Below are 27,338 nucleotides of genomic sequence, written 5' to 3' on the forward strand. Positions count from 1 at the left end.
TGATGCTCTTTTTGTTTTAGGCAAGATGCAAAAACGCATTGTAAACATAGTTGGACCTGCCCTTGCAGCCAACCTCCAACCATTATCACATCGTCGTAATATTGTTTCTCTTTTCTATAAATACTATACTGGGCACTGCTCTAAAGAGTTAGCGTCTTTGTGCCACCTACTAATATTCATGCTCGTGTTATTCGTCACTAAATTAAGTCTCATCCTTCTACTGTGACTGTTCCAAAGTGCTCCAAAAATTCTCATTTGCTTAATTTTTTTTCTCAAACATCAGTTCTTTGGAATTCGCTTCCTTTATCTTGATTCATATAATTTGCAATCTTTTAAGTTGTCTGTAAATCTTTATCTTGCTCTATAAACTTCATCTTTTCTTTTCCAGTAACTTCCGACTCTAAAAGTGGCTGCTTGCAGCCTCGTTGGAAGTAAAGATGTCTAAAAAGAAAAAATACTTTCATATTAATAAATTTATCTTCAAGATTTAAACGCGAGTATATGCGGGTTTTTATTTTGATGTGTTGTCTAGTGCCAGTCTTTTTAAATATTGTAGTGATATATTACATATTGGCAATAGACTTTGCATGAAAATAACTCGGCTTTTGTCGTCCTGATTTGTCACAGAGGAACTTGACGATTCCTCATTAATTTCTTTTTTCGTCTTGTAATTTGTTGATATATATTAAAAGGTAAGCTTTAACTTGTCTCTTATCGTTTTTTGCTTCTTTTAAATTTGTTTTATAATAAATATCATGGAGCCTTATTTTTAGTCATTCGAACCTTTATTTTTCCAGCGTATTACCAATAATATGCTGAAATACGAATAAGTAATCACATTAAATTACTGGCATTAGATAGTAGCAAAAACAGTTTTTATTTCTAGTGCATTTTCAGTTGTATACCCCCTTTTTTAAAAAAATAAACAGTTATTATTTGTGTTATTTCAGTTGGTTCACTGTCTTACTTTTTTAAGATGAATTGACTTTTTTTTTTAGGGGATTTTATATACTAATATTGAATACAACCTAACTGTAAAACATTTTTAGAGTTAACCATAAAAAATAAGTGCATTAACAGGAGTGCATTAACAGGAGATGTGGTGTACAGACGCAAAATTTCAATTTCTAATAATATCTTTTTTTTATCTATTGAAGTTTTTTTGTTTCTTTTATATTTTCAAAAATTTCTTATTTGAACTTGATCCCAATTAAATGATATTATAGTAACAATGTTTCTTTGAATATATATAAATTTTTTTAATTTTTTTTGATTTTTTAATTTTTTTTTTTTAATCTGTTTTTATACCATCTTAATGTAAAATTCTCTATTAAAACCAGAAAAAATAAAAATAATAAATCAGGGTACAAAACTCAAACAGTGCTCTATGCTGACTGTAAGTAAGTTGTTTTTAGTGACTAGATTAACTGTTGTATGCTGAAAACGACTTGCTAAACATAACAAGATTTTTAATTTTTAAACATAAAAGGCATAAGTTTTAAAAGCAATAAACTGAAGATATTTAAAACAATTAAGTTAGTTTTTCAAATAAAATGCTGTTAACGTTACTTATTTACATTATTATTTACAAAAGTTCTTGTGAACTCACTAATTAAAGGACACACAAAGTTTTTAAATGTTTTTATTGGTCATTTTATTTTAAATGGATCAAAATTTTAGGATTTCAACATGAAAACTCTCGGTTTGTATATATCAATGAGAAAAATATTTCTTGAAATTTCAGCATAAAACCTATTGTGGTTCGTGAGATATGGTCATTTGAAATTTCTGATTTTTCCAAAAATAAAAACTTAAGTAGCAAAAATTCTAAAAATTTTAAAAACAAAATTTCAGAAAATTTATAAAAAACAAAATTCTAAAAGTTTAGGAAGTGAAAAGACACATTTTTTAGTTTCTATAAATGGTAGGCTTCCTAATTTTTAGAAATTTTCTGATAAGATAGAATTTAGTAACAAATTATTGACTCCTAAAAATGACTTCAGCATACTGGTGGTTTGAAGTGAAGGCTTTGTGCCTTCACTTTAAACCACCAGTAACCTATAATCAACACTGGTTTTAATATAAAATTTTTTTACTGATTTAATTGGCTTTATTACAATATTCAGGCTTGGCCAGGAAGGCGTATGACTTCATGCTATAATATGACACAAATACTCTTTGATTTCAAAAATTTGACCACGGCTGTTATTTTTAGTATTAGCAGTGCTTTTTTTCTCTTAGAATGCACCGGAATGGTGTTCCAACACCTTTTTTATATATATATATATAAACATTTTTTTTCCCTTTGTATTATTATTTAAATGAACTTAGTTTATTTTTAAATATTAAACATTTTTAATGCAAAAAAAGTTGTATAAAAAGTTCTGGAAATTAAAAATATAAATGCAGGTTGTAAAGATCAAGTAAAACATATTTTGCAGATATGAAAACATTTCAGCGCTGAGTTTCAGAATTTATTGTTTCTCAGTAAAAACTAAATTTGCTTGAGAAGAATTTTCTTTAATTTATTTCTTGTTTATTTTTGCTTTTTTCTATGAGACCTAATAATTTTTTGTCCAAATATTAATTTTCACAAGCATTTGCATTTCTAAGAAATTCTATTGTTTCTGTGCTATGTTTGTCCGAATATCTCATAATGCCTTATAATAATTTTTAGAACAAAAACTTTTACGCTATTTATGACAGTAATATAAAAATATCGATTAAACAAAAAGACACAAAACTAAATATGAAAAAAATCACCAGTTTCTTCTCAGTTGACTCTCTGGTTCAAAAAAAATCAAATAAAGTGCAAAAGAAACACAAGAAATCAACATTACAATGTCAGATTTACCTTCTGCAGACAATTACTCCAACTACAGCTAGCCAAGTTGCAGGACATTTGAGCAAAAAACAGAGTTTTCCTTCAAAAATAAGTGGCTCTGTTTTCGACAAAGCTTGGCTGCACAACTGGCCAAAAAGTGAAATCACTTGGCGTAGAAGCTAAGATCGCTATGAAAAAGAATGGTCCAACTATAAAGTGTCTTTTCATGGCAGAAGAAGAGAGCAACAGTTAAGTTCGATACGTAAGGAAATATTTGATCATAAAAAATGGGGACTTCAAGCTGTATTAAAGATAAAAGAATAAAGCTAATAAAGAGACTCTTTCAAAAAATATTTAAAGTCTTTAACGCATGAGAAAATTGTAACGGCAAATATTTTTAGAACTGCATGAAAAATTGCAAAACAATATTTACGGGTTCCTGAAACTGAAGGTCTTTTTCGAGTATTATTTTTGTCTTAATAAATGTGTTTAATAAATATAATTGCTTCAGAGTTGGTTGATTCACCTGGAACATATAATAAAACTTATCTGTCGAATGTCAATACCTGTTTTAGTTTTTCGGACCAGTTTAATGTCTGACTCTGTATAGTCAACTAGTTGGTATAATGATACAGCAACATGCTTACAACAACTTTACAATTGCATTTAGCATAAATTACTTCACCAGTAGACTGCCAGTGTTAGCCAGTGGTTGTGGCATTAACACACTATGACAGCTGATTCGCTTAATTACTGCTCATCCAGCAATCAAGACCTGCTTTAAAACTGTTAACTGATTGTGCAAGAGCTTTTAGATGACTCTCATAGTTGATTTTTTTAAGTGATGGTATTAATCGAGTTGCACGATGTTGGACTCTTTCTAATAACTTAATTTCTCCCTTTCGAATAGTTGACCAAACTGGTACTGCAAACTCTAACAGTGGTCGCACAAAAGAAACGTAAAGTATTCTGAGCTGTCTAATATCTAAACAAACAAAGCATTTTCTAATCCTACCCAACATTTGGTTGGCTCTGCCTCCGTATTTTATTACATGATTTTTCCATTTAAGATTGCTTGAAAAGATTACTCCAAGACCACTTTCAGATTCTGTTATTTTTAACTTTTGTTCATTGATATAAAGGAGTGATTTTTTATTATTCCAGCCAAAGTTCACGACCATACGTTTCCAAATATTAAATTTCACAAGCCAGTCTTGAGTCCACTTTAAAACTAAATCAAGATCTGATTGCATAGAAAGAGTTGATGCACTGGAAAGCATTTCATTCAAAATTTTGATGTCATGTCCATACAGCTTGGTTAGGACTTTCCAGTTTTGTTTTTAGTTTTAGATTTTTTTCCAAATATTCTATAGGCTGTAAGTTAAAGCAACAATCTTTTATGTGGCACTGTGTCAAATGCCCTGGCAAAATTCAAAAAAACAACATCAACAGGTTTACCATTCTTTAAGGCGGTTGAAATAAAATCAAGTGTTTTAAGTAGATTCGTTGAGCATTTATTTATTTAACTTATGTAGAAAAGTTTTAAGTTTACATCTGATTATACCTTCCATTATTTTACATGCAATTGAGGTGAGTGATACCAGTCGGTAGTTTCCTGCTAAAGTTTTTTTTGCCTTTTTTGTACAGAGGAATTTATATTCAATTCCATTCTCATTTGAAATTGCATCAACACAGCCATTTGACCAGCTGATTGATGGGAAATTGAAGTCATTCATGATAAGTAACTCTTTAAACTTATTTTTGACTATATATTTGTGTGCCAGGCCAAAAACTATATCAAATTCTGCCATATCTAAAAAGTCGTTTGGTCTGTAGATACATCCAAGTAAATACTTGTCATTATCAAAATAAACAACTTCTCGCACTTGTTCTGGTTTACAGGGATTTATAACAACATCATTTAGTTCATAGGACTCTAATGAGTTGTCTATATATAAACAAACACCACTGCCTTTTTGTCCGTCTGATCTGTCTTTACTATACAGATGGTAGCCTTCAATGTTTACAACTGAATCGCTTTTAAACCATGTCTCAGTCACAGAAATTACATTTGGTTTGTATTGTTCAATTACCACTTTAAACTCATTTAACTTGTTATCGAGAAAGGTAGCATTTAGGTATAAACATGACAGCTTTTTAATTTTATTGCAATCTGACACTGAATTATGTATAAAATTATTGATCTGATTCCTTTTTGAATTTGATAATCGTATTGCCACGGATGCCATACCAAAAGGGGTCATTGTCTGGTCTTGCTTGATTCAATTTATTTATTTCAGTTCTGAGGTTAAAATCTTGGAGTCTCTATCAGAAAATTTTTAAAAATTAGGAAGCTTACCATTTAAAGAAACTAAAAAAATGTGTCTCTTCACTTCTTAAATTTGATATTGTTGATTTTGTGTATTGATCATCAAAAATCAACTTATATATTTGCAAACAATTTTTTAAGTTTTTCAGGCAGCCATTATGGATAACATGTTAAAGTTTTACTAAAGTAAGTTTAGAGTTTTATATAATATAAAAAAAGCTAAAAGGTTTACTGAAATTTTATTTTTAAAATATAGAGCTTTAAAGTATGAACAAATTATGTTTTTGCTACTAAATTTTTTATTTTCGGAAAAATCAGTAATTTCAAACGACCTTATTTCAAATGTTCTTATAAAGTAATTTCAAATTATTTCAAATTATTCAAGTAATTTCAAATTATTTCAAATGTTCTTATAAGTAATTTCAAATGACCTTATTTCAAATGTTCTTATAAACCACAAAAGGTTTTATGCTGAATTTTTCAGAAATTGCTTTTCTTATTAATATAAACCAACCCAGAGTTTCATTAAAAAATGAGGTGTTCATATTGCACAACTGATTTTTAGAAGTGACTTTATACTATTTTAAGAGGAGGCTTTAGGCCATTTCATCTTTGTAATTTATATACTTTTACTAGGTCACGATTTTGAAAATTTCAGATTCAAAACTTCCGAAATTTTTTTAATGTTTAAATTTTATTTGCTAAAATCTCTTAGATAAAATGTGGCTATGGGACTATTTCACTGGTGCACTAAAATACCTTGGTAAGATTTGTATTATAATTGTATATGATATGATAATAATAATAAATATGTGTGTGTGTGTGTGTGTGTGTATATATATATATATATATATATATATATATATATATATATATATATATATATATATATATATATATATATATATATATATATATATATATATATATATATATATATATATATATATATATATATATATATATATATATATACACACACAGTATTGGTGCTAACCACAATTAACCAATACTGTCAATAAAATGATTTAATAATGGGTAAAACCACCCTTTACTTTAAACAGTTCGCAAATATGGTTTGGCATGCTTGAGACTAGTTTTTTATAATAAGCAGTCATGTCTTCGTCCCTGTGCTACACACTGATGACTCCTTCAATTATTATCTGCTTTGTTGTTGGTTTATACTGGCTGAGTTTATTCTTAGTGATGTTCCACAAATTCTCTATTAGGTTCATGTCCGGCACATTGCCAGGTCAATCTAGAACACGCACCTTATTGTCAGGTAAAAACTTCGTTACAGATTTTGCCTTGTGGCAAGGGGCACCATTCTGCATAAAAATGCCGTCTTTTCTGGGGTACCACGTCTTCATTTGTAGTAGCAATCTCTCCTGAAGCACTTTTTTGTACTGGTCCTGCCTCATTGTTTTCTCCACAAGGTAGATATGACCGCAGCCATGTACTGACATAACACTCCAGACCATCACAGACATTGAATGTTTGACACGTTGAACCACACAAACTGGATGAAAATCCTCTTCTGTTCTCCTTCTGACATAAATTGATCTATCATCCACCACACAAAAAGTACTTTCATCGCTAAATGCTACCTTCTCCTAGTCTTCCTCTTTCCAGTCGCAATGTTGCTTTGCCCATTCATACCGCTTCTTTATCATTGCTTTGGTTAACTTTTGCTTCTTTCTTGGTCTTCTCGCCACATATCCACTGTTAAAAAGACGTCACCATATTGATCTATCACTCAATTTTACTCCAGCTTTCTTAAATTGTTTGGCTAACTGCTTTGATGTTGCCACTTCTGACCGCTCGTTGTCATGCACGATAATCTTAAGGTATTATCTTTCTTGATCTTGCATAATTACTCCTTGTAGAAAATTGTGATGTGCCCTTAGTGATTTTTTTCTTCACTCTGCTGACTGCAGACTGGAAACACCAACTTTCTCTGCAATTCTTCTTGCGTGTTGTTCCCATCCTTAAAATATACTTCAATGCGTGCTAACTTCTTCGGAGAAACATCATTTCTTTCACCCATTTATATTGACCTTTAAAAACAAAAAATCACATTATGATGACACATATGAGTGAGTACATGATTTTGAGTGATATTAAGGATATTAAGATTATTAAAGACAGTTTCTCAATATACTTTTTTTCTTTTTTTTTTTTTTTTTTTGTAATTTACCTTCCAAAAAAGGCCACTACAAATACTTGTGGTTTTAACCCTCTCCCAACTCTATAACTCCAAAACACGAACCTTGACGAAGAAGGCTGCTCACAGTTTGTAGATTTGGTGTCCTAATATCAATGAAATACCTTATGAAAATCCTTTTAGTTGGTAATGGTACATGTCTATGGGAGTCCATATTGAGGTGTTTTGAAATCCCTCATTAACATCCAAATGGAAATTTGTATCTCTAAGTATTTATAAACTAAATGATCTAAATTCGGACTTTGTCAGTGCTGTTTCATACAGTAAACATGCTCTGTGAAAAAAATTAATAAAATAAGAAATGTTGCCAATCAAATATTTAAGTTTTCTTATTTTTATAACTTTTTTCAAAATTTGATTTATTATGTTGATTCAAGAGCATTTTTGAAAGCTCGAACCTTGTGTCCGTATCCAGAGTTTTTTCGAGAAGAGGTAGTTGTACAAAAAAAAGAAAATTGTGAACAAGGTTTTTGTGAATATATTTGTTAAGTTTGAAGATGCCAATGTTTGCAAAGACCCATGAAGAATGCTGAAAATCTGTTTGTGTCGTTTGCATGAAAAAAGGTGACTAAGAGCTGACCAAAAACTACAAATCAAAAATCCTTTAACAAATCCAGAAAAATCTCAATTTGAATGATGAGAGAGTGCCTTTGGCAACTTGTGTCTCATGCTGATCTCAGATTGGAAAGCTTTGTGATGGGAAAACAACCGTTGTGCCAAAACTTTACCACCTTGAGACAATTCTAATCAAACTTGCAACTCGTTTTTCTAATATTTGTGAGTGTTTACTCTACCAAATTGCCTAGCTCAAGGGAAAAGAAAAGCATCCATTCAGCTAATTCCAAGATTCAGAGCCCAAACTCCCACAGCAGGCTTCTCAAAGTGCTGAAAAACGTTGCACAAAGTGCTTGTCAATTATTGGACGTGGGCTTCCTCACAACTGCACTTTAGGAACTTGCCATGAAAATCTGAGGAAAATTGCAGCTGCAGATCCCTTAGGAGCAGAGCGAGTTGTATCAGCAGTTTTGGCTTCTAAAAGTGCCTCTCTAAATGGAATCATCAGGCTTAGTCAACCAAGTGGAAAGATGTTGTCTATGAGAAGAGGTATGCTGTACTGATTTAATATTGTTAATTTAATTTAAAAAAAGGTTTGAACTTGTCAATCAAATATTTTAATAGGGCTAAATAGGGAGAGGCAAAATTAAAGGAAATTAAAAATGCTCCTTCAATATTCTTAATTAATTCTAATTTAATTTACTTAAAAAATATTCTTATTATATTTTATTCTAAATTAAATTCTCAAATCTTTATCTAGTTTAATCACTTGATCGATTTTGAACTTTCTATTTTTTTTGTTTAGGTCCATCATCAGCTCAGCAACTCTTTAAAGAACCTCTTACAATGGAAAATTCTTGGCTCAGCCCTGAATCAAATTAGTCCTGTAAGATTGGTGGAGCCAAGTTTCCCTCTAAGGTTTGCTCAAGCTCGCCAAAAGCTTCATGATTAATTTATTGTCAGCAGCATAACTGTGGCAGAAAATAAGCAATCATGCCAAGTGGTTCATTGCCAAAGTCTCAGCAGTCTCAGTGAAGCCTTTAAATCAGCTCGAAAATTAACAGAATCTGCCATTTTTTCAGAAAGGAGCCTCCTTCATCAATTCCCAATTTAGGAATTGATGGAGGAGGCTCCTTTCTGAAAGTACGCTTCACTCAGATTGTTTTAGAGGAAATTGAAACGTTGCCAAACAGCCCAGTTCAGAAAACTATCAAACTGATGTCTCAACCCTCAACCAAAGCAACAAGTGTAAACCAACAAATCCTGATAGCACTTGCACAAAACACTTCAGAAAGCTACCATAATGTGAAGACTATTTTGAATCTCATTCAAGTTCAAGAAGAATGTCAGAAAGATTCTCTCATCATTTCTTGCGATCTCAAGCTGACAAACATTTTATGTGGAATACAGTCTCACAGCAGCAAGCATCCATGTTGTTGGTGTGATGCCTCATCACCAAATCTCCAAAACTGTGGCCACCTGAGAACTTTTGGTGAGATCAGACAACATTCCGAATTTATCAGAGCAGGAGGAGATTTGAGAAAATCAAAGGACTTCAAAAATGTTGTTCACTTGCCAATACTCGATTTTCCAGATGACAAGCTCGTCCTTGAGGCTATCCCACCCATTGAGCTTCATTTGCTACTTGGTGTGGTAAATCACTTGATCAAAACTCTTTGTGATCTTTAGCCCAAAGCCAAGGAATGGCCCTCATCACTTCCCATTCCCACCCAGCCTTTCCATGGTGGTCATTTCAATGAGAATGACTGCATGAAGCTCTTGAGAGGTGTGAGCAAACTCCAACTGCTTTCAGAAAAGAAAAAATTTTGCTCAAGCTCATGGCTTCATTCAAACACTTATGCTATTCAAGGATGTTGTGACTTCTTGTTTTGACCAGAATTTGGACCCTGACTACGAATCCAAGATTGCTCAATTCCAACAGAGCTACATTAAACTTCCGATTTCAGTTGCCCCTAAAGCACATGTAGTGTTTTTCCACGTGCCTCAGTTCATCAAGACAATAAAAATGGGATTGGGCCTCTTCGGTGAGCAGGCAACAAACGCCTTGCACTCGAACTTCAAGGTTCATTGGGATAGGTACAAACAAGATTCTTCCCACCCTGATTATGCCAAGCATCTCCTGAAATGTGTAACTGAGTATAATAGATGAAAATCTAAACTCTGCACTAGAAAGATTTTTTACATAATTTATTTCAGAAAAAAAAGTTTGAAACATTTGCTTTCCCATGTGTCTTTCCTTGAAGAGTATTCTAATCAATTATTAGAAAGAAAATTGTTATTTATCTCATAAGTGAATAAGTGAAATAAATGAATAAAAAGAAAAGTCCCTATTTTTACAGATCAAGATATCATGTTTTATAAAAGTTTCATAAAAACAAATATTTTGGTCTTAAAAGCTATCCATAGCGTATATGAAAGGAACACTTTTGGATAAAAACTTAAATGTCAAATAAGTCTGTTGGATTTTAATGCATTATTTTGAAATTACTCATTTTGTGCTACAATTAGTATACACCTAACCTAATATTACCACCTAAAAGGATTTTCATAGGGTATTCCATTGATATTAAGACCCCAAATCTACAAACCGTGTGCTGTGCAGAGAAACATGTTGAGCGCGGTACTACCAGGGACATTGTGGGAATCAAACTCAAAATCTCTCACTTATGAAGCAAGCGCTCTACCACTGCACTACCGCATTGTCAAAAAGAATCAATATTTATGTTTATGTTAATTTAATGACCACCTGTGTGTGTGTGTGTGTGTGTGTGTGTGTGTGTGTGTGTGTGTGTGTGTGTGTGTGTGTGTGTGTGTGTGTGTGTGTGTGTACATATATATATATATATATATATATATATATATATATATATATATATATATATATATATATATATATATATATATATATATATATATATATATATCAAGTCTTGTTTTAAATAAAAAATACTGAATGCTTAAATATATTTTTTAAATCAGAATAAAATTGTATATTTTTATTAAATTAGTTTTGAATTAAATCATATATTTTTTATCAGAATTAAATTGTTTTTATGATCTTTGCTTCAAGCTCAAAAAATCAATCATTACTATAAAATAAAAACAAAATAAATTTTTAATTTTATTTGGCTTACTGCTTACATAAAAATGGCGTACGTTAATCGCTTTATGCGTAATGCTTTAAAATAAGGCCTGATATATATGTATATATATATATATATACGCGGTGCGTTCGGTATTTGAGGACAAATTGTTATTAAAGTTTATTTATTCATATTTTTTGCAAAATTTATTATAATTTCATAAAATTCTACATAGCGCCAACTGACTCTTAGACTATATAATTATTCAATAAAATCCCCATTAGCGGCAATAATGGACTCCATCTGAGATCGGAAATGACTGCATACCCAACTCAACTGTGCCCCATACGTAATAATAATCGAGAGGATTAAGATCCCGGAAGCTAGGTGGTCATAAGTTTTGGGTAATGTGGTCATAAAAATTTTCAGCCATCCAATCCTGTGTCGTCATGGCTTTGTGTGCAGGAGCAAAGTCTTCCTGGAATACGTATGGTCTGTTCCCATGTACACTATCACTCCAGGGTTTCACAACTGTTTCTAAAACCTTGATGTAGGCAGTAGCATTTACCTGAAGCCCCCATTGAAAGAAATGAGGTGGCATTACATGTCCTTCGTTCCTCGCAACTCCTAAAACCATGATAGTTGCGGGAAACTTCGTGTGCATAACAGAGAACCACTGTAGGATTTGAGCCTAACCACCTGTCATTTCTCGGATTGGTTTTTGGTCTTGGTCAAAAATTTTTTCATCAGAAAAAAACCATAACATGTCAGAAACTACAGGGTGCTTAAGCTTGTTCAAGAGATGTTTTCCTCGAATAAGTATCTGATTCTGAGTTTGTGCCAACATAAATTGTCCTCGCAAGGGCTCTCATGGACTTTGAAAGGCTTTTGTGAACAATCTCTTGCACTACTAGAAATACACAATTTGTTGGACAAATTGTGTATTTCTAGTAGTGTCCAAACGTTCCTCGTGTCTTAAGTTTTGCAACATTTCTACATCGCCAGCTGATGCTTCTGATTCACGACGAACCTTATGTACGAATGATCAGGTGCAGTTGAGAAAGTTGGAGATTTCTAAATTGGTGTGTTTTGCGCTTATAGCGACAATAACTGCATGTCTCTTCATTTCTTGTGTTACTTTATAGTCCTCCATTGGTGATCTAAGGAAGAAAAAAAATTGTTTAGATGTCCTCAAATACCGTAAGCACTCTCTATATATATTTTTTGGTGAAAAAACCCCTACATTTGGTAATATTTCCTCTAAATATAAATATTAGTAATCTATATATGATTAAGAGTATAGCAAAAATATTTTTTTTAAAGTTGAATGTCCACGGCTCCACACTTGTGTCATTTAGGTGGGTATTAACAATGCCAGTTTCTTAAATATGGAAAAGTTGATTTATAGTACAAATAAAGTTTTCCATATATAAATGAGGGCACACAGTTAACCAAACCGAAACCATTTTTCAGTGAAAACCAAACTAAAAAACCTGAGTTGAGTCAAACTGCTCTAATTATTTAAAATATTAAAAAAATTTTCAGTTATTTCCTTTATTTCTTTATCTAAAATTTTGAAATTTTAAATATAGAAATATAAGAAAGATTTAAAATTTATCAATGAAGTAAAATAACACATTTAATCTCAAATCTACATCAACAATGAAATGTCAAAAACTTCTGTTATTTCAGATTTTAGTTTTAGTAAGTTTTCTCAATGCTTGTGCACCATTTATTAGATGCATTTTCATTAAACCTAGATGCTTGCTAATGGCAAGCATCTAGATATTCTTTAAGCAATCAAAAGTTTAATTAAACTTTCTAAACAAGAAAACTACAATCAAACTTATGATACATGTAAAGAACTTGGAATTAAGTCAATAAAAACTGATTATTCCATTTACAACAACAGAATTCTAAATACATATGCATAAAGTCAGTCATTTAAGTCAATCAATGGAATCAAAATACTTGCATTAAAGTCCCTGAAGTCAATCAATGCAATCAAAATTTTATGCAATAGCCAATGAAGTGTTTGAAAAGGTCATACCCCAGGCATTAGAATACAGCATTCAGTTCGGAAAAAAAAATTTCAGTAATTTTATTAGCTAATAAAAGACCAACAATCCAAGATGTGATTAATCCCTTGCACCATAAGCTTCTTGCCTGTCAACGTCACAAACATAAGTCAACAGGTGTTTTGTAAAAAAGCTGATTTGTGAATTGCAGGAAAGATATACTGATTAATTGTTTTGCAAATTTTTTACTTACAAAGGTCTGCATTTAATTGAATATAAGAAATGTGATAAAATAAGAGAAGCAATATTGGCTCATGAAAAAGAGATAAAATAAAAACCTTCTATGAGTAGCACTAAAATGGACAATTAAAGTGATCAAAATACTAACTGCCCAGAAACTGACCCACTAACTGCATAGAAACAAACCCACTAAACACACAAACAAGCAAACAAACCCACTAAACAAACCCACTAACTGCATAGAAAAAGACTGAAACAAGATATTTCAGCACGCAGTGCTTCAACAACAACTAAATTGGGTTTAGAAGTTAGTCGTTATTTAGCTGCTGAAACAGCTGGAGAAAAGAAAAATATTTTAACATGATGGAAAGTATCGAAATCGCAGTACCCTATTCTAACTATGCACAGAAATGCCTTAGTATATAAGCAAGTTCTGCAACTTCAGAGAGAGTTTTTTCTATTTCCAATGATGTCACTGCCAGAAGAAGTGTTGGCAATTAAAAATTATCAAGAAGGTTGTTTATATAAAAGAAAACATTAAAATTAGTTTACAGTTTTTTTTTTGTTGCTTTTAAAAATCTGCCCTTATAAATTTATGAAATAAATGATCTCCAAAACTTTGTTTTGTTTTAAATGGAACTGAACTGATCAAAAAATTTTAAATCATATTGATAAAAACTTTGACTGCATAGTCTTATAAATAAGAAAATAGCATTATTGAAACCCATCAAAACAAATATACTACTGTGGAGCAATAAACATCAAACTTTAAAAAATTGTCGCCATATTATTAATATTTATAGATTATTATTATTTATATAGTAATAGAGCACTCCATTTATAAGTGACAAGTTCTGAGTTTGATCTCCACCTCTTGTAGTACTGTGCTCAACTTTTTCTCCTGGGAGCAGCCATGTTTGTCAAGGTTTGTGTTTTGGGGTTAAAAGAGGGTTTTGACTGTAGTGGACCCCCTTTTCGACTTTTCAACTGTAGTGGCCCCCTTGGCCTTGGAGGTGTGAATAACGTTTAAAAAAAATTTTTAATTCAATTAATCTTTATAAAAAAGTTTAGCAAAATATTAACTTAAAATTATTTTAACAGTTTTTAATGATTTATAATAATATAATTTAAATAATAACTTTTGAAATATTTATTGAATTGCAGATTAAAATATTTTTATAGGCTTAATGGGAAAGTCTGGTAAACTTGTGTTTCTTGGTTTGGATAATGCTGGGAAAACAACACTACTTCACATGTTAAAAGATAACAGGATGGGTCAACATGTTCCAACTTTGCATCCAAGTAAAAAATTTATTTTTTTTAAATTTAATTCAATAATTTTAGGATTTTTCTTTTTTAAAAGGTTGAGTTCCAGTGTTAATTCATGATATAGAAAATGTTTTATTGTTTTTAATACAACTTCATATTGTTTGTAAGATGAACATCACAATCTCACAACAACCATTCACATCATACTCAAACTTTTAATTAAATCCTTTTTTCCATTTTAGAATAGTACTAAGTTTACAATTATTGTCTTTAGTACAAAAGACACCAAACATGGTGCTATATTGTTGATATTAAAAATAAAATTGTTGAAATTGCTGAAAAAAACTTTATAAAAATCTTTCAACGTATTATTTATAATTTAAAAGTTGATCAGAGATAATCAGAATAACAAAAAGCTTTTTTAAACAATTTTTTTCATTAATGGCATTTAACTTTTTTCCTTTGTAACCAAACAATATAGATTGATGATCTAATTTGCTTAGAGAGTAAATACTTTCTGTCTTTAGCTGCTGAAGAATTAACTATGGGAGGAATGAAATTTACAACATTTGATCTTGGTGGTCATAAACAAGGTTTGGATTTTTATATTTATTAAAAAACTATATTTTAAAACATATTTAGTATTGGGATAGTTAAGTAGTATAGTATGGTAGTTAAGAGAAGCTTCACTAAACAGACAATAATATCATGTTATTATATACATTTTAGACTTATTTCTTAAAAAATGATTTAAAGTGTAAAATTTTTTTTTTGTTCTTCAGAATATCTTCTAAGATTGAAGCATTTATTTATTATTCAAGTACCCTAAATAATAATTATTTATATTTAAGTATCCTCAATAATAAATAATCTCTTTAAAATAACACAGGTCAACAAAAAAATTATTTTTTCTGGTGCCGAGCAAACAGTTTGTTTTTTGTTCTGCATTTCTCATTTTGATTTCAAATATGCAACTCATTTTTTACCATCACGTCAAATTGTAAAGATATTTGGGTTCAGATCTTTAGTATTTGGGGTAAAGTCCCTAATATTGTCAAAAAAAAAGTTGTTCAAAAGTGTGTCAACCTGGGTCTCAAAAAAAGCGTATTTTCATAAAGATTTTAGAAAACATAAAAATTTTTCTATAAAATTTTTTTTGCAAAAAAAATTATTTAAAGAAATGCTAAAGACTCTTGAAAAAGTTTTAACAAAATGTTTTTCAGTAACAATACAAAAAATACTTATTTTTATTACAAACAAATAATATCTTTAAAATCTCTATGAAAATACGCTTCTTTTGAGACCCAGGTTGACATACTTTTGAATAACTTTTTTTTCGACAATATTAGGGACTTTACCCCAAATACTAAAGATTTGAACCCAAATATCTTTACAATTTGATGTGATGGTAAAAAATGAGTTGCACATTTGAAATCAAAATAAGAAATGCTACATAAAAAACAAACTGTTTTCTTGGCACCAGAAACAAATTTTGTTTTTGTTGACCTGAGTAATCAAAGTATTTTCTTAAAAAATGTTTTGAAAAGTTTTAAATAACTGATTTAGATGTGTTAACTTATAATCTTATATATACATTTAATTATAGCAAGAAGAGTTTGGAAGACATATTTTCCTGCTGTTGATGGTATTGTATTTATAATTGATGTTGCTGACACACAAAGGTTTCCTGAATCAAAAGCAGAATTTGATGTAAGTATATTTTCTTGTATACAAATATATAGAAAATATAATACAAGAATATACATATATATATATATATATATATATATATATATATATATATATATATATATATATATATATATATATATATATATATATATATATATATATATATATATATATATGTTCATAAACAAGACAAATTTTTTATTTGTAAAACCATTTTAATTATTAAAAAAAATATGTGTTTCGACTAACACAAGTCATCTTCAGTTAAAATTGTTAAAATACCTCTAAAATATTTAAAATTTGTTAAAATACCTCTAAAGGTGTTTTTTTTTAAAAAAAATACAAAATATAATTTTTTTGTACGAACTAATAATAATATAATTACAAAAATACAATAAAATCAATTAAAAAGTTTATCATGTCATACTAAAGAAATGGGAAATAACGAAAGAATAAAAAGACATGCAATATGTATAAAAAGTAGTACAGAAAGACAGAAAGTGTCATTTGAACATGGTTAACCTGTTTATTCATACAAGGTTTTTTCTTTAGTATGACATGATAAACTTTTAAATTGATTTTATTTTATTTTTGTAATTATATTATTATTAGTTTTTACAGGAATAGTTACGCTTTATATCGTTTTGTTTTTTAACACCTTTATAGATATTTTAACAAATTTTAAATATTTAATTTTACCCGAAGATGACTAGTATTAGTCGAAACATGTATTGCTTTTATTAATAAAATGGTTTTACAAATTAAAAAATTTGTCTTGTTTATGAGAATATTTACATTTTTAGTGCTTAAAAGAAATTTTGGTTATATATATATATATATATATATATATATATATATATATATATATATATATATATATATATATATATATATATATATATATATATATATATATATATATACATACAGAGAGAGAGAGAGAGAGAGAGAGAGAGAGAGAGAGAGAGAGAGAGAGAGAGAGAGAGAGAGAGAGAGAGAGAGAGAGAGAGAGAGAGAGAGAGAGAGAGACGTTGAAAATAAATAACTTCAACATGTTTGTCTTTAATTATGTATTTATATTAGCAAAACGATTATAAATAAAGTAGCTAATAATTTTAATTAAAGTATCATTTAAAGTTGTATAATTTTTTGTTTATATTATTTAATTGTATAAGATTTTTTTTATAATAAAAAATAAAAATTAAATTTTATAAACGACAACTTTAAACAGCAAAGGTCCCTTTAATAAACTTTATATATTAACATTAAAGATTTAGTGGAGAAGAAAAAAAAGGACAAACTTTTTTGAAAACCGTTTGAATTAAATAACTTTGATCTTTACTTACATTTTTATATTATTAAAACGCATTTAAATAAAGTAACAAATCACTGCTAATGATATTTTATAAAAACATTAATGAATAATATATATTTTTTTATATTTATATAACTATTAATTTTTTATTATAAATGTTTTCAAATAAAAAAAAAATTTTATTAATTTTTTAGTTAAGTTGTTTTTATTTTGTTTTTCGTTATTTTTTTTTACGAAGATTTATTTGCTTCTTTAACGATAAGTTTTTTTAAGTTTCTTTTTAGTTAAGAAATTTTTTTAGCACGTTTTTAAAACGTGCTAAAAAATTTTTTTAACTAAAAAGAAACTTAAAAAAGTTTCTTTTTAGTTAAAAAGAAACTTTTTTAAGTTTCTTTTTAGTTAAAAAGTTGTCAAGTTAAGTAAAATCAAATAGTATTTGCGTGGTCATATTATGATGTGATATCGCACGCCTTCCTGGCCAAGCATATATATATGTATATATATATATATATATATATATATATATATATATATATATATATATATATATATATATATATATACATATTTATATATATGTATATATATATTAAGCCCATCCCTTAATTTTCTTAATGAAATTTTTTATTTTGGATGAGTATTTATACTTGCGCCACTCTTTTAAAGTTTAAAATTTTTACTTTTTTTGAGTTTAAGGGCCAGTGGTGTACACTAGGATTTTGGTCTTTCGTCCAGCGGGCGACTGAGAGTAATAATTTAGTTAATCTTGGTCGCCCGCCATTATTTTGAGTCGTCCGTTATCATTTAAAAAAAAAAAATTTATTTATGTTCTAAATATGTCTTAAATGAGTTTTTTAAAGTGTGTGTTTTCACTATGAATAAAATTATATTTTCATATTTGATGAATTTTTTGAAATGAATTTGATGAAAGTTATAAAAAAGATTATTTATCTTTTTTTCAATTTCAGCGGTAACGATACGTTATATTTATTATAAGAAAACTATTGTTGCATTTATAAAGTAGCATTTAAAATGTATTGGTATTTTTATTTGCGCCACCTTTTAGTAATTAAACTTTAAATGAATGAGAATTGTGAAAAAACTGTTGACAAATTTATATCGTAATGTATAAAATGTTTTGGTATTTATATTTGCGTCACGTTTTATGTAATTAACCTTTGATTGAATGAAAAATGCGACTGTAAGGACTTTTTAAAAAAAAGTTTTTTAAAAAACATTTAAACCAGCGTTTTAAACATCTTGGTATTTTTATTGCGCACTCGCTCTTTTTTAAAGAGAGAAAAAAAAGTTTACTTTGTAATTAAACTTTTAATGAACAATATTTGAAAGATAAAATAGCTTTCAAACAAAGTTTTTTTGAAGTTATTCTTTAAAATAAAAATGTATCATATTTAATTTATTTTTAATAATATAACAATGAAATGTTTACTCTTATTAAAATTTTATAATATTTAAAGAAGGCGTTTTCAACAAGCGTTTTAACAAAATTAAATAAAAAAAGTTTATTATTTAATTAAAAGTGTTTGATAAATAAACTTTTAACATAAGAAATTTTTATAATTTAATTTTGTAAAAATGTTTACTAATTAACAGCAGTTATGACTTCAAAACTTTCATTCATTCTTCATAAAAACGAAAACTGGCGTTCTAATTTAAACAAGAATGACGTAAGTTAATAGAAAAGAAGGAAAATAAACTTCAAGAAAAGACTTTAAAAATATTGCTTTATTGTTACGTTAGATTAAAAAGTAATTATCAAAAGCTGTTTCATTGATAAAAATTAATATTTCGTTGATAAAAAGTAATAGTCTTTCGAAATCAAAAGAACAAATTTACCTTTAGTGGCAAAAATGTTACTAAATGTAGAAATGTGAACTGCGGCAAAAAAATAAATTTGAATAATGAGTAACATAAATTTAAGTAATAAGTTAAAAAATGAACCAGTTTTAATAGTCGCCCGGCCTGGCGATTCAATTGCATCAAAACATTATTTCCAGTAGCCCTTCGAAAGATTTGAGTGGCATCTGCCATCGGGCGACCGCATGTGTACACCACTGAGGGCATTTTCAAACAATCGGTGGGAATAGAAATTTACAAATCATTGACTAAATAATAACATCATTACAAATAATGGAAGGTTTTTTATCTATACTGATTGTGCGCATTTTTATTACTATAATTTTTTTTAACTGTTGGTATTTTAAAATTCATTATGAAACTAAAAAAACGTGGTTTTTAAACACAATAGCATTGAGGCCCAATACACAGCAATTTGAAATTTGTTAGATGCTTTTGATCTCATACAGTTCGCCCACTTCAATCCCTGGCTATTTAAAAGGAGTTTGTACAAGATTAGCTAAGTTTCATGGCCAACAATTATTCTTGATAACCTCCTGCCATCATGTCGGAGAGCTTCATATAGCCGTAAATAAAACTGTTAGGCCGGCGAATAAGCTATTTATATCATAAAACCATAAAAGGTTAAAAAATAGTAAGGTAAAGATAAAACTACTTTACTTTAAAATGCAAAAACAAAATGTATAAGTTTCTAATTTTAAAATTATTTACCGTTATTCACTTTTAAGAAGTGCAGAGATTATTGTGAACTTATGGAAAAAAATCAGACCTTTAGGTGAAATTAACAAATATGGAGCTGTTTCACACACCTTGAATTTCATAAAATCCAAGGCGTGTGAAACAGCTCCATGTTTGTTCAGCTCTTCATAACAGCTCTTCACACGCCTTGAATTTCATGAAATTCAAAGCATGTGAAGAGCTTGGAGAAGCTTCAGAAGCTACTTCAAATTAAGAGTTTTTGTAAAGAACCATTAAAAAAAAAGAAAAGCAGATTCAAGAAGCTAACTACTGCCGATTGCTTTTTCATTATTGAATGGTTCTAATAATAAGAATTATGATTCGATACCTAACTGCAAACTATAAACTTTAAAAGTTCATTTAAAAATTATATTAATTTTACATTCTTCCTTGAGATATTTGTGTTGAGATATTTTCTTGAGATATTTATAAGCTGAAAATTTATATGTATATAAATATTGCACATTTGCAGCGTTTAAACGCTGAATTCTGAAGCAAATTTGCTTCAGAAACAAGAGATCTGTGGCAATGATGGATCCAGCCTTTTTTGGTGTTTGAGATAGCTAACATGGAGCAAAATCCAAACATTTGTATGTTTATACTTATGTCAAATAATGGTGCTTTTTTAAAAGTTGCAATTATTGAAAGCTGGGAACAAATTAACCCTAAAATTTTATCCCCCCTGTACCAACCATGACAGAAAAACGACAAAGTGATGATATAATTTTTTTGTTATTTTTTAACTAAATTTATATACATCGATAAATTTTAAGTACTGTTTTACAATCTCTAAGCATTCAAAAATTATGATCATATAAATTTTGTAACCCCCTCAAATTGAGGGGGGTTTAAACTTTATATGGTCATAATTTATGATCGCTGAAAGATGATACTATGAAACTTAAAATTTATTGATGAATATAAATTTAGTTTAGAAAAGCGAAAAAATTATTTTACCAACTTGTTGCTCTCACATTTGGGACAGGGTGGATAAAATTTTAGAGCCTCCAATCATTGCAATATTTTGCAAATCATCATTATTTGACATAAGTTTAAACATACAAATGTTTGGAGTTTGCACCATGTCTGTTAGCTATTTTAAACACCAAAAAATGCTGGATCTTTCACTGATCTGTGGTTCGATGCCTAATCTAGGATTTTTTTCAACATGAAGCAAGCGTAAACTTCGTAAAAAGCGTAAAGTTAGAGGATCTTCTTCAGTGCTCTGTGATGCAACCATTAGGTCTTCTTGGAGCACCTAAAATAATCACAGAAAAAATGTATATATATTTTTAAATCACATTGATACGTTTTGATCTAGTTTAGTTTACAACAAAAGATCGAAAGTCCTTTACCCAATCTTTTAAGGAAACCATTTTGGATTTGAATTTGTTTGATCCAAGGCTCCAGTAACAGTATTTAAAAAAAAAACACCATTTAATACCAAAATGAAGTAAAAATCATAAAGTTTGTTGTATGACTGGAAGAAAAAAAAAAAAGATCAACAAAAAATCACTTTACAATAGCCAAAGTGTTAATTTATCTATCGTATCCAGTGAAAGATAGGTTCAACATATTTCTTAAATTATTAATCATAGTATTTTTTTTGGTACAGGAACATATTAAGAAAATGTCATTGAACAAATTAACTGGATTTGACATCAGAATCTATTTGCGCCAATGCTCTGAAATTGCTCTAAATTTTGTCATAAAAAATCATAAAAAACGTAACTTTAAACAATCGATGCGAATACTTCTATAAAAAATAAAAAATACAAAAATGAACTCTACACCGCTCATTAGCCACTCCGCATAAAAATTGGTTGCTGAAAAAAAATTATGGGATTGGCTAATATATATATTAGTGATGTGTCATCAGCTAATGTTGATTGTGGCTAATAATAGGTTTAATGTATTTAAGGGTATTATAATAATATTAAGGATTTAAATTACATATTTAACATCTACCTATTCATCAGAAGTGATTCGACCTACTAGCCTATGCTATTGATAGCCAGCAACCAATTAATCAGCTTAACCATTGGCCAATGGTATCGGTTGATTAATCAACATTGGTCAATGCATCAGTATTGGCTATTAAGCCAAACTAAACTGGTGTATAGGCACACCTTATATATACAAGTTGCAAACCTAATATTAAGATATTACCTTTATATACATCCATTAAGCCCTATAATTAGCCTCAGTTGGCCTTTGCCGATGGCACATCACTAATATATATATATATATATATATATATATATATATATATATATATATATATATATATATATATATATATATACACACACACACAGACACACAGACAGTAGAATCCCATTAACATGGACTCTGAATGGGTATATATATTTTGTCCGACTTATCCTGGGTCCGAGTTAACAGGATTCTACTGTATGTATATATATATAGATATATATATTTATTATATATATATATTTATATTTATAAAAATATAAATATATCTACATATATATATATAAATACTTATTCCTGCTATTAGTTCAGCAGAGTACAAGTATATTTAAATTTTTAAAATACTGAATTAAATATTTAAACAGTTTTTGACAGTTTTTTAGGCAAAGAAGAAAAAAGAGAGAAATTTTTTTTTGCTGTAATAAATTTCTTTCATATGTAGGTAATGCCTTTAGCAAACTCCAACCCTCACTCAAAATATGCACTGAACTCCAAAATACATACATATATACATACATATATATATACATACACACACACACATACATACATACATACATACATACATACATACATACATACATACATACCAACCCTTGGAATTAGGATCGGCATTCGGCAATGTCAACCTAACTGTCCACTTTAAAGTGTTTGAGGTCTGTAAAAAATTGCCGACCTCGTTTCTATGTTTTATGGTAACCCCTTTGTATCAAATTGCTTTTGCAAAACCTTATGCTGATCTCTAACAGTTTGAGGTTTTCAATTTCTTGCTGACTTCATTTTTCCTAATTCCGAAGGTTGATATATACATATATACATACTATAGCTTATAGATAATTCTGGACCATATGGTATTAGAAAAGGTGTAGCCTATAATTTCACTAAAAAACAGTTATTTGCTAATAGAATGTAAAAAAAAGGTGCTTCAGTCATGTTTTTTGTAACTTAAAACCAAAACGTGTGTATACATACAGGGGTGTATAAAAATAGACATTCTTTTTTACAACATCAAAGTCTTGACAAATATAAAAATTCAATACTTTAAAACCCTTTGCTTTTAATGTGTTGTAATTAATAAGATCTTATTTGTTAAAGGTGCCTGAAAACTGTTGATATTTTAAATATATTTTAAACTACCACATTGTAATTTAAACTGTGTTAAAAATCATTTAAACTAATTTAACAAAAGATATTGATAGAATCTAAATTTGGTATTTAATAAAGATTATATTTCCTTATAATTTGTTTCTTAAAACAATCTTATACTTAATTTAAAACAATCTTATACTTAATTTAAAACTTATCTTTTGTTTTTTTATCACAATTTGTTTATTTTATTTATTATGTATTTTATGTAATATTTTTAATAAAAATTATATACAATTTATAGATAGATTTTATCAGTTATCAATAAAATATTTGTAAACAATTTATGTTCATAAATGTTTTTGTTAAAGAACTTTACTCTTTATTGAATTAATAAGAAATAAAATTTTTTAAATATATTTGTGAAAAGAATTCTCTTAAACAAAAACAATTCTTCTTTTTTATATATAAAAAGTTTTTAGTTTGCTTTTGCATATTATAATTTGGAGAGACTTAGGTTTTATGTAATGATATAGTTAGCAGATGATAAGGAAAAAATTTTACTATTTTACATTCCTTCAAAACTAAATTTAAATTTTCAAAATCATATTTAATCTAAAGTCTTTTAATTAAAAAAATTTTATAAAGTAACTTGTTTCTTTAAAAAATTTACTTTTGAATAAAATATAAAACAATTAATAATTGTTTTATTTTTTATTCATTTACAAATAGATGCAACAAAATATTCAGTATTAGGCCAAACTTTCGTTTTCAACTGAACCTAATATATATGTGTGTGTGTGTGTGTGTGTGTGTGTGTGTGTGTGTGTGTGTGTGTGTGTGTGTGTGTGTGTGTGTGTGTGTGTGTGTGTGTGTGTGTGTGTGTGTATGTATATACGCACACATACATATACAGATATATACATATTCATATGAATTAAAATAGTCAGCTTTATATAAGTATGTTAAAAATGCTTTTTTTAATTTTAAAATTTTTAGAAATTTGATTCTTTTGTTTAAGTGATATGATCCAAAATTTGTTATCTAATTTACCAAATACTAAACAATATAAAATCACTTTGGAAAAAATTTGATTTTGAAAATCAATTTTTGAGAAGAGCACTACATTTGTGCACTGCAGTGCTCTTCCTAAAAGAATAAAAGAGAAATATAACCTTTAAAAACAACTGACTCATACATGTTTTTTTATGGTCGAAGTTATATTTGTTTGATATTTATTTTCTTTGTAAAACCATTAACTATAACTCATCAAATCTATTTTATCAAAGCTCATTTGTTAAAGTTATGAAAAAAATAGTACTTCAAACCTGATAAAATTACAAACTCTTGAAAAAAGACATTTTATTAACTGTAGCACAACCAATTGCATATTATTATCTGATTTGGGTTGTGGGAAATGTCGAAGGATTAGCCCAAATAAAAGCTCAAAAGTCATTGTAAGATAAAATAAAATTTAAAGCTCATCTTTTGTTCATTATTAAGGATTTTTTTTCCCAGTCTGATTTTTCACTGCCCTATAATGGTGCAAATTCTTATGGACTATTTTATGTGAGATTTCAAATACCAGTTTTCCTGCTATTATCAATATATCATTCTTGGTTTCACCACAAAGATTACAAAAACTGTTAAATAAATTTATACTAACATTAATTTAAATAAGTGATTGTATATTATAGTATTAAAAATTATGCACTTTGTTAATTAAACAAGGGTTATTATTTTCAAACGAACTTATTAGTTCTTGATATGATGAACTAGAAAGAGAACAAGAACACAATTGTAATCATATTAACTGATTTATAAATTTTAAAAAATTGAAATCTGACAATTTATTTTTGAAAGTAAAATAACTTATTTAACTTAAGTAGATCTCTTGTTAAACAAGAATCCATTACTGTCTTGACAAATGTATGCTTCATTTTCTGAAATATTATTTTTTTAAGGCAGGAAACAAGTATGATAAAAAAAAGTCAGTTGCCAAAAAACGGAGAAAAATTGTATATCACAACTTGAGAATGTTCTCTTTAACATAATTTCATATTTATTTTTTTGTTTTTTTTCAATAAACTTTCATAAAATCAATGAATAAGTCTTGCTAAAAAATCAATTTAAAATTCATGTATGATTAATTTTTTAGCAAGGCTGATATTCATATTGCCTCCATCTTTTCTACAAATTAAACCAATTTTTTTTTTGTTTTGTATTTTTTTCTAAACTTTTGTATGACTTTTTATGAACTGAGACATGACAAATTTAGGGAAAGCGTAATATTTAGTTATTCAAACTCTTGTTATAATTTTGTTTAAAATTTTAAATCTTTTTTGTACAATTATTTACTTTTATCGATATAATTGCTGTAAATATCAAAATTTGTTCTAATGTTTAATTTACATTTTGCGTTCAATATAAGTCCTCATAAAGCAATGCAAATTAGGTAGAGGGAGGACAAAAATAATGTTTTATTAAATTTTTGGAACTTACAACTTTGGATGATAAAGTTTTCATTACATTTTGGGACCTTACAACCTTAGATGATATAGTTATTATTATATTTTGGGAACTTTGGATGATATAACAATTAAAATAAAGAAAAATATCTGCAAAGAAATCCTCTGCCATTTTGTTGATTTTCTTACTGCTTTTTGACTTATTTCTGCAACTTTTTGATTTTTGTATTTATAAATATTAATTATATTTGTCATAGAAAAGTACTGCATAGAAAAATGCAATATGCAAATACAGTGGGTTGTCCTGAATCTAGCGTCATTGCAGGAATCTATGCATCTAGCTCGGGTTTCTCTAAACTGTCTCTAGTGTATATCCAATGTTTTTTCAACTAATAGACCTGTATAAATTGATTATTTTATAGATATTTTCTTTGAGCTTAACTCAAAGAAAATATAGACAAAATGATTGTTTACTGAGTTAAACCCAGATATTATATATATGTAGAGATTAATTAGAATATTTATATTGCAGAGTTTGATTAGTGATGAACAACTTGCTTCTGCCCCAATTTTAATTCTTGGAAATAAAATAGATCATCCAGATGCTGTGAGTGAAGACTATGTACGGCAATATTTTGGTTTATATGGCATCACAACCGGAAGGGTACGTTTTTCATTATTTTAAGGTTAACATATTTATTACTTGGTGTTATACACTATATTTGTTAATCGGTGTTATGATAGATAAGTTAATGATTAATTTTATAGAATTCTACAGCGAAAGATGTCAATTCTCGTCCAATTGAACTATTCATGTCTTCTGTTTTGAAGAGACAAGGATACGGCGAAGGTATTTTTCATCAATTGTTGAGTTTAATTTAATTTTTTTCTTTATTTTATTTTATTTTTCTTTCATTAAGGATTTCGTTGGTTATCTGGTTTTATAAACTAATTGCATATTGCTTTAACGAATGGTGCATAACAACATTTCCCGAATTTGGAGTTGGCCAGGATTGTGGTGGCAAATAGAATTCGAATAGCTGTGTAAAGCTCTATGGATGATTCATGTTAAAGTTCTGGATTGTTTCATATTTTAGACTTTCATATTGTTATTCTCATAGAAAATTATATAATGGCTTTTTGAAATTTTTGAATTTTTTTCTTTCAAAATGCTCTTTAATTGCAATAATTATTGAGTATTAGTTATACTTTGAAATTTGGAAATAATGGTCTTATAATGATGTGTGAGTTGTGTGAGATGCGAGAGTCTTGTATTTTTTTAAGTTAAATTGGTAAGTGTTGTTTATTTGTAATTTGTTAAGAAATGTAACTTTAATGTCTTTTTAGCTTTTGTTTATATTGAATAATAAATGCATTTGATGTT

General features: G+C 28.4%; 1 protein-coding gene across 1 annotated transcript; it reads left to right on the top strand.

The window, feature by feature from the left end:
• The first annotated feature begins 552 nt into the window (after window positions 1-552).
• Window positions 553-27,338, top strand: LOC100207015 (small COPII coat GTPase SAR1B). The gene is made up of 8 exons (XM_065813048.1): window positions 553-692; window positions 5,869-5,916; window positions 14,477-14,596; window positions 15,091-15,156; window positions 16,170-16,273; window positions 26,487-26,618; window positions 26,723-26,804; window positions 26,875-27,338. Exons 2-8 carry the CDS (start codon window positions 5,874-5,876, stop codon window positions 26,904-26,906), a joined length of 579 nt encoding a protein of 192 aa, XP_065669120.1. The 5' UTR covers window positions 553-692; window positions 5,869-5,873; the 3' UTR covers window positions 26,907-27,338.

This window comes from Hydra vulgaris, chromosome 12, assembly GCF_038396675.1.
Source record: "Hydra vulgaris chromosome 12, alternate assembly HydraT2T_AEP".
NCBI classification, from domain to species: Eukaryota; Metazoa; Cnidaria; class Hydrozoa; order Anthoathecata; family Hydridae; genus Hydra; species Hydra vulgaris.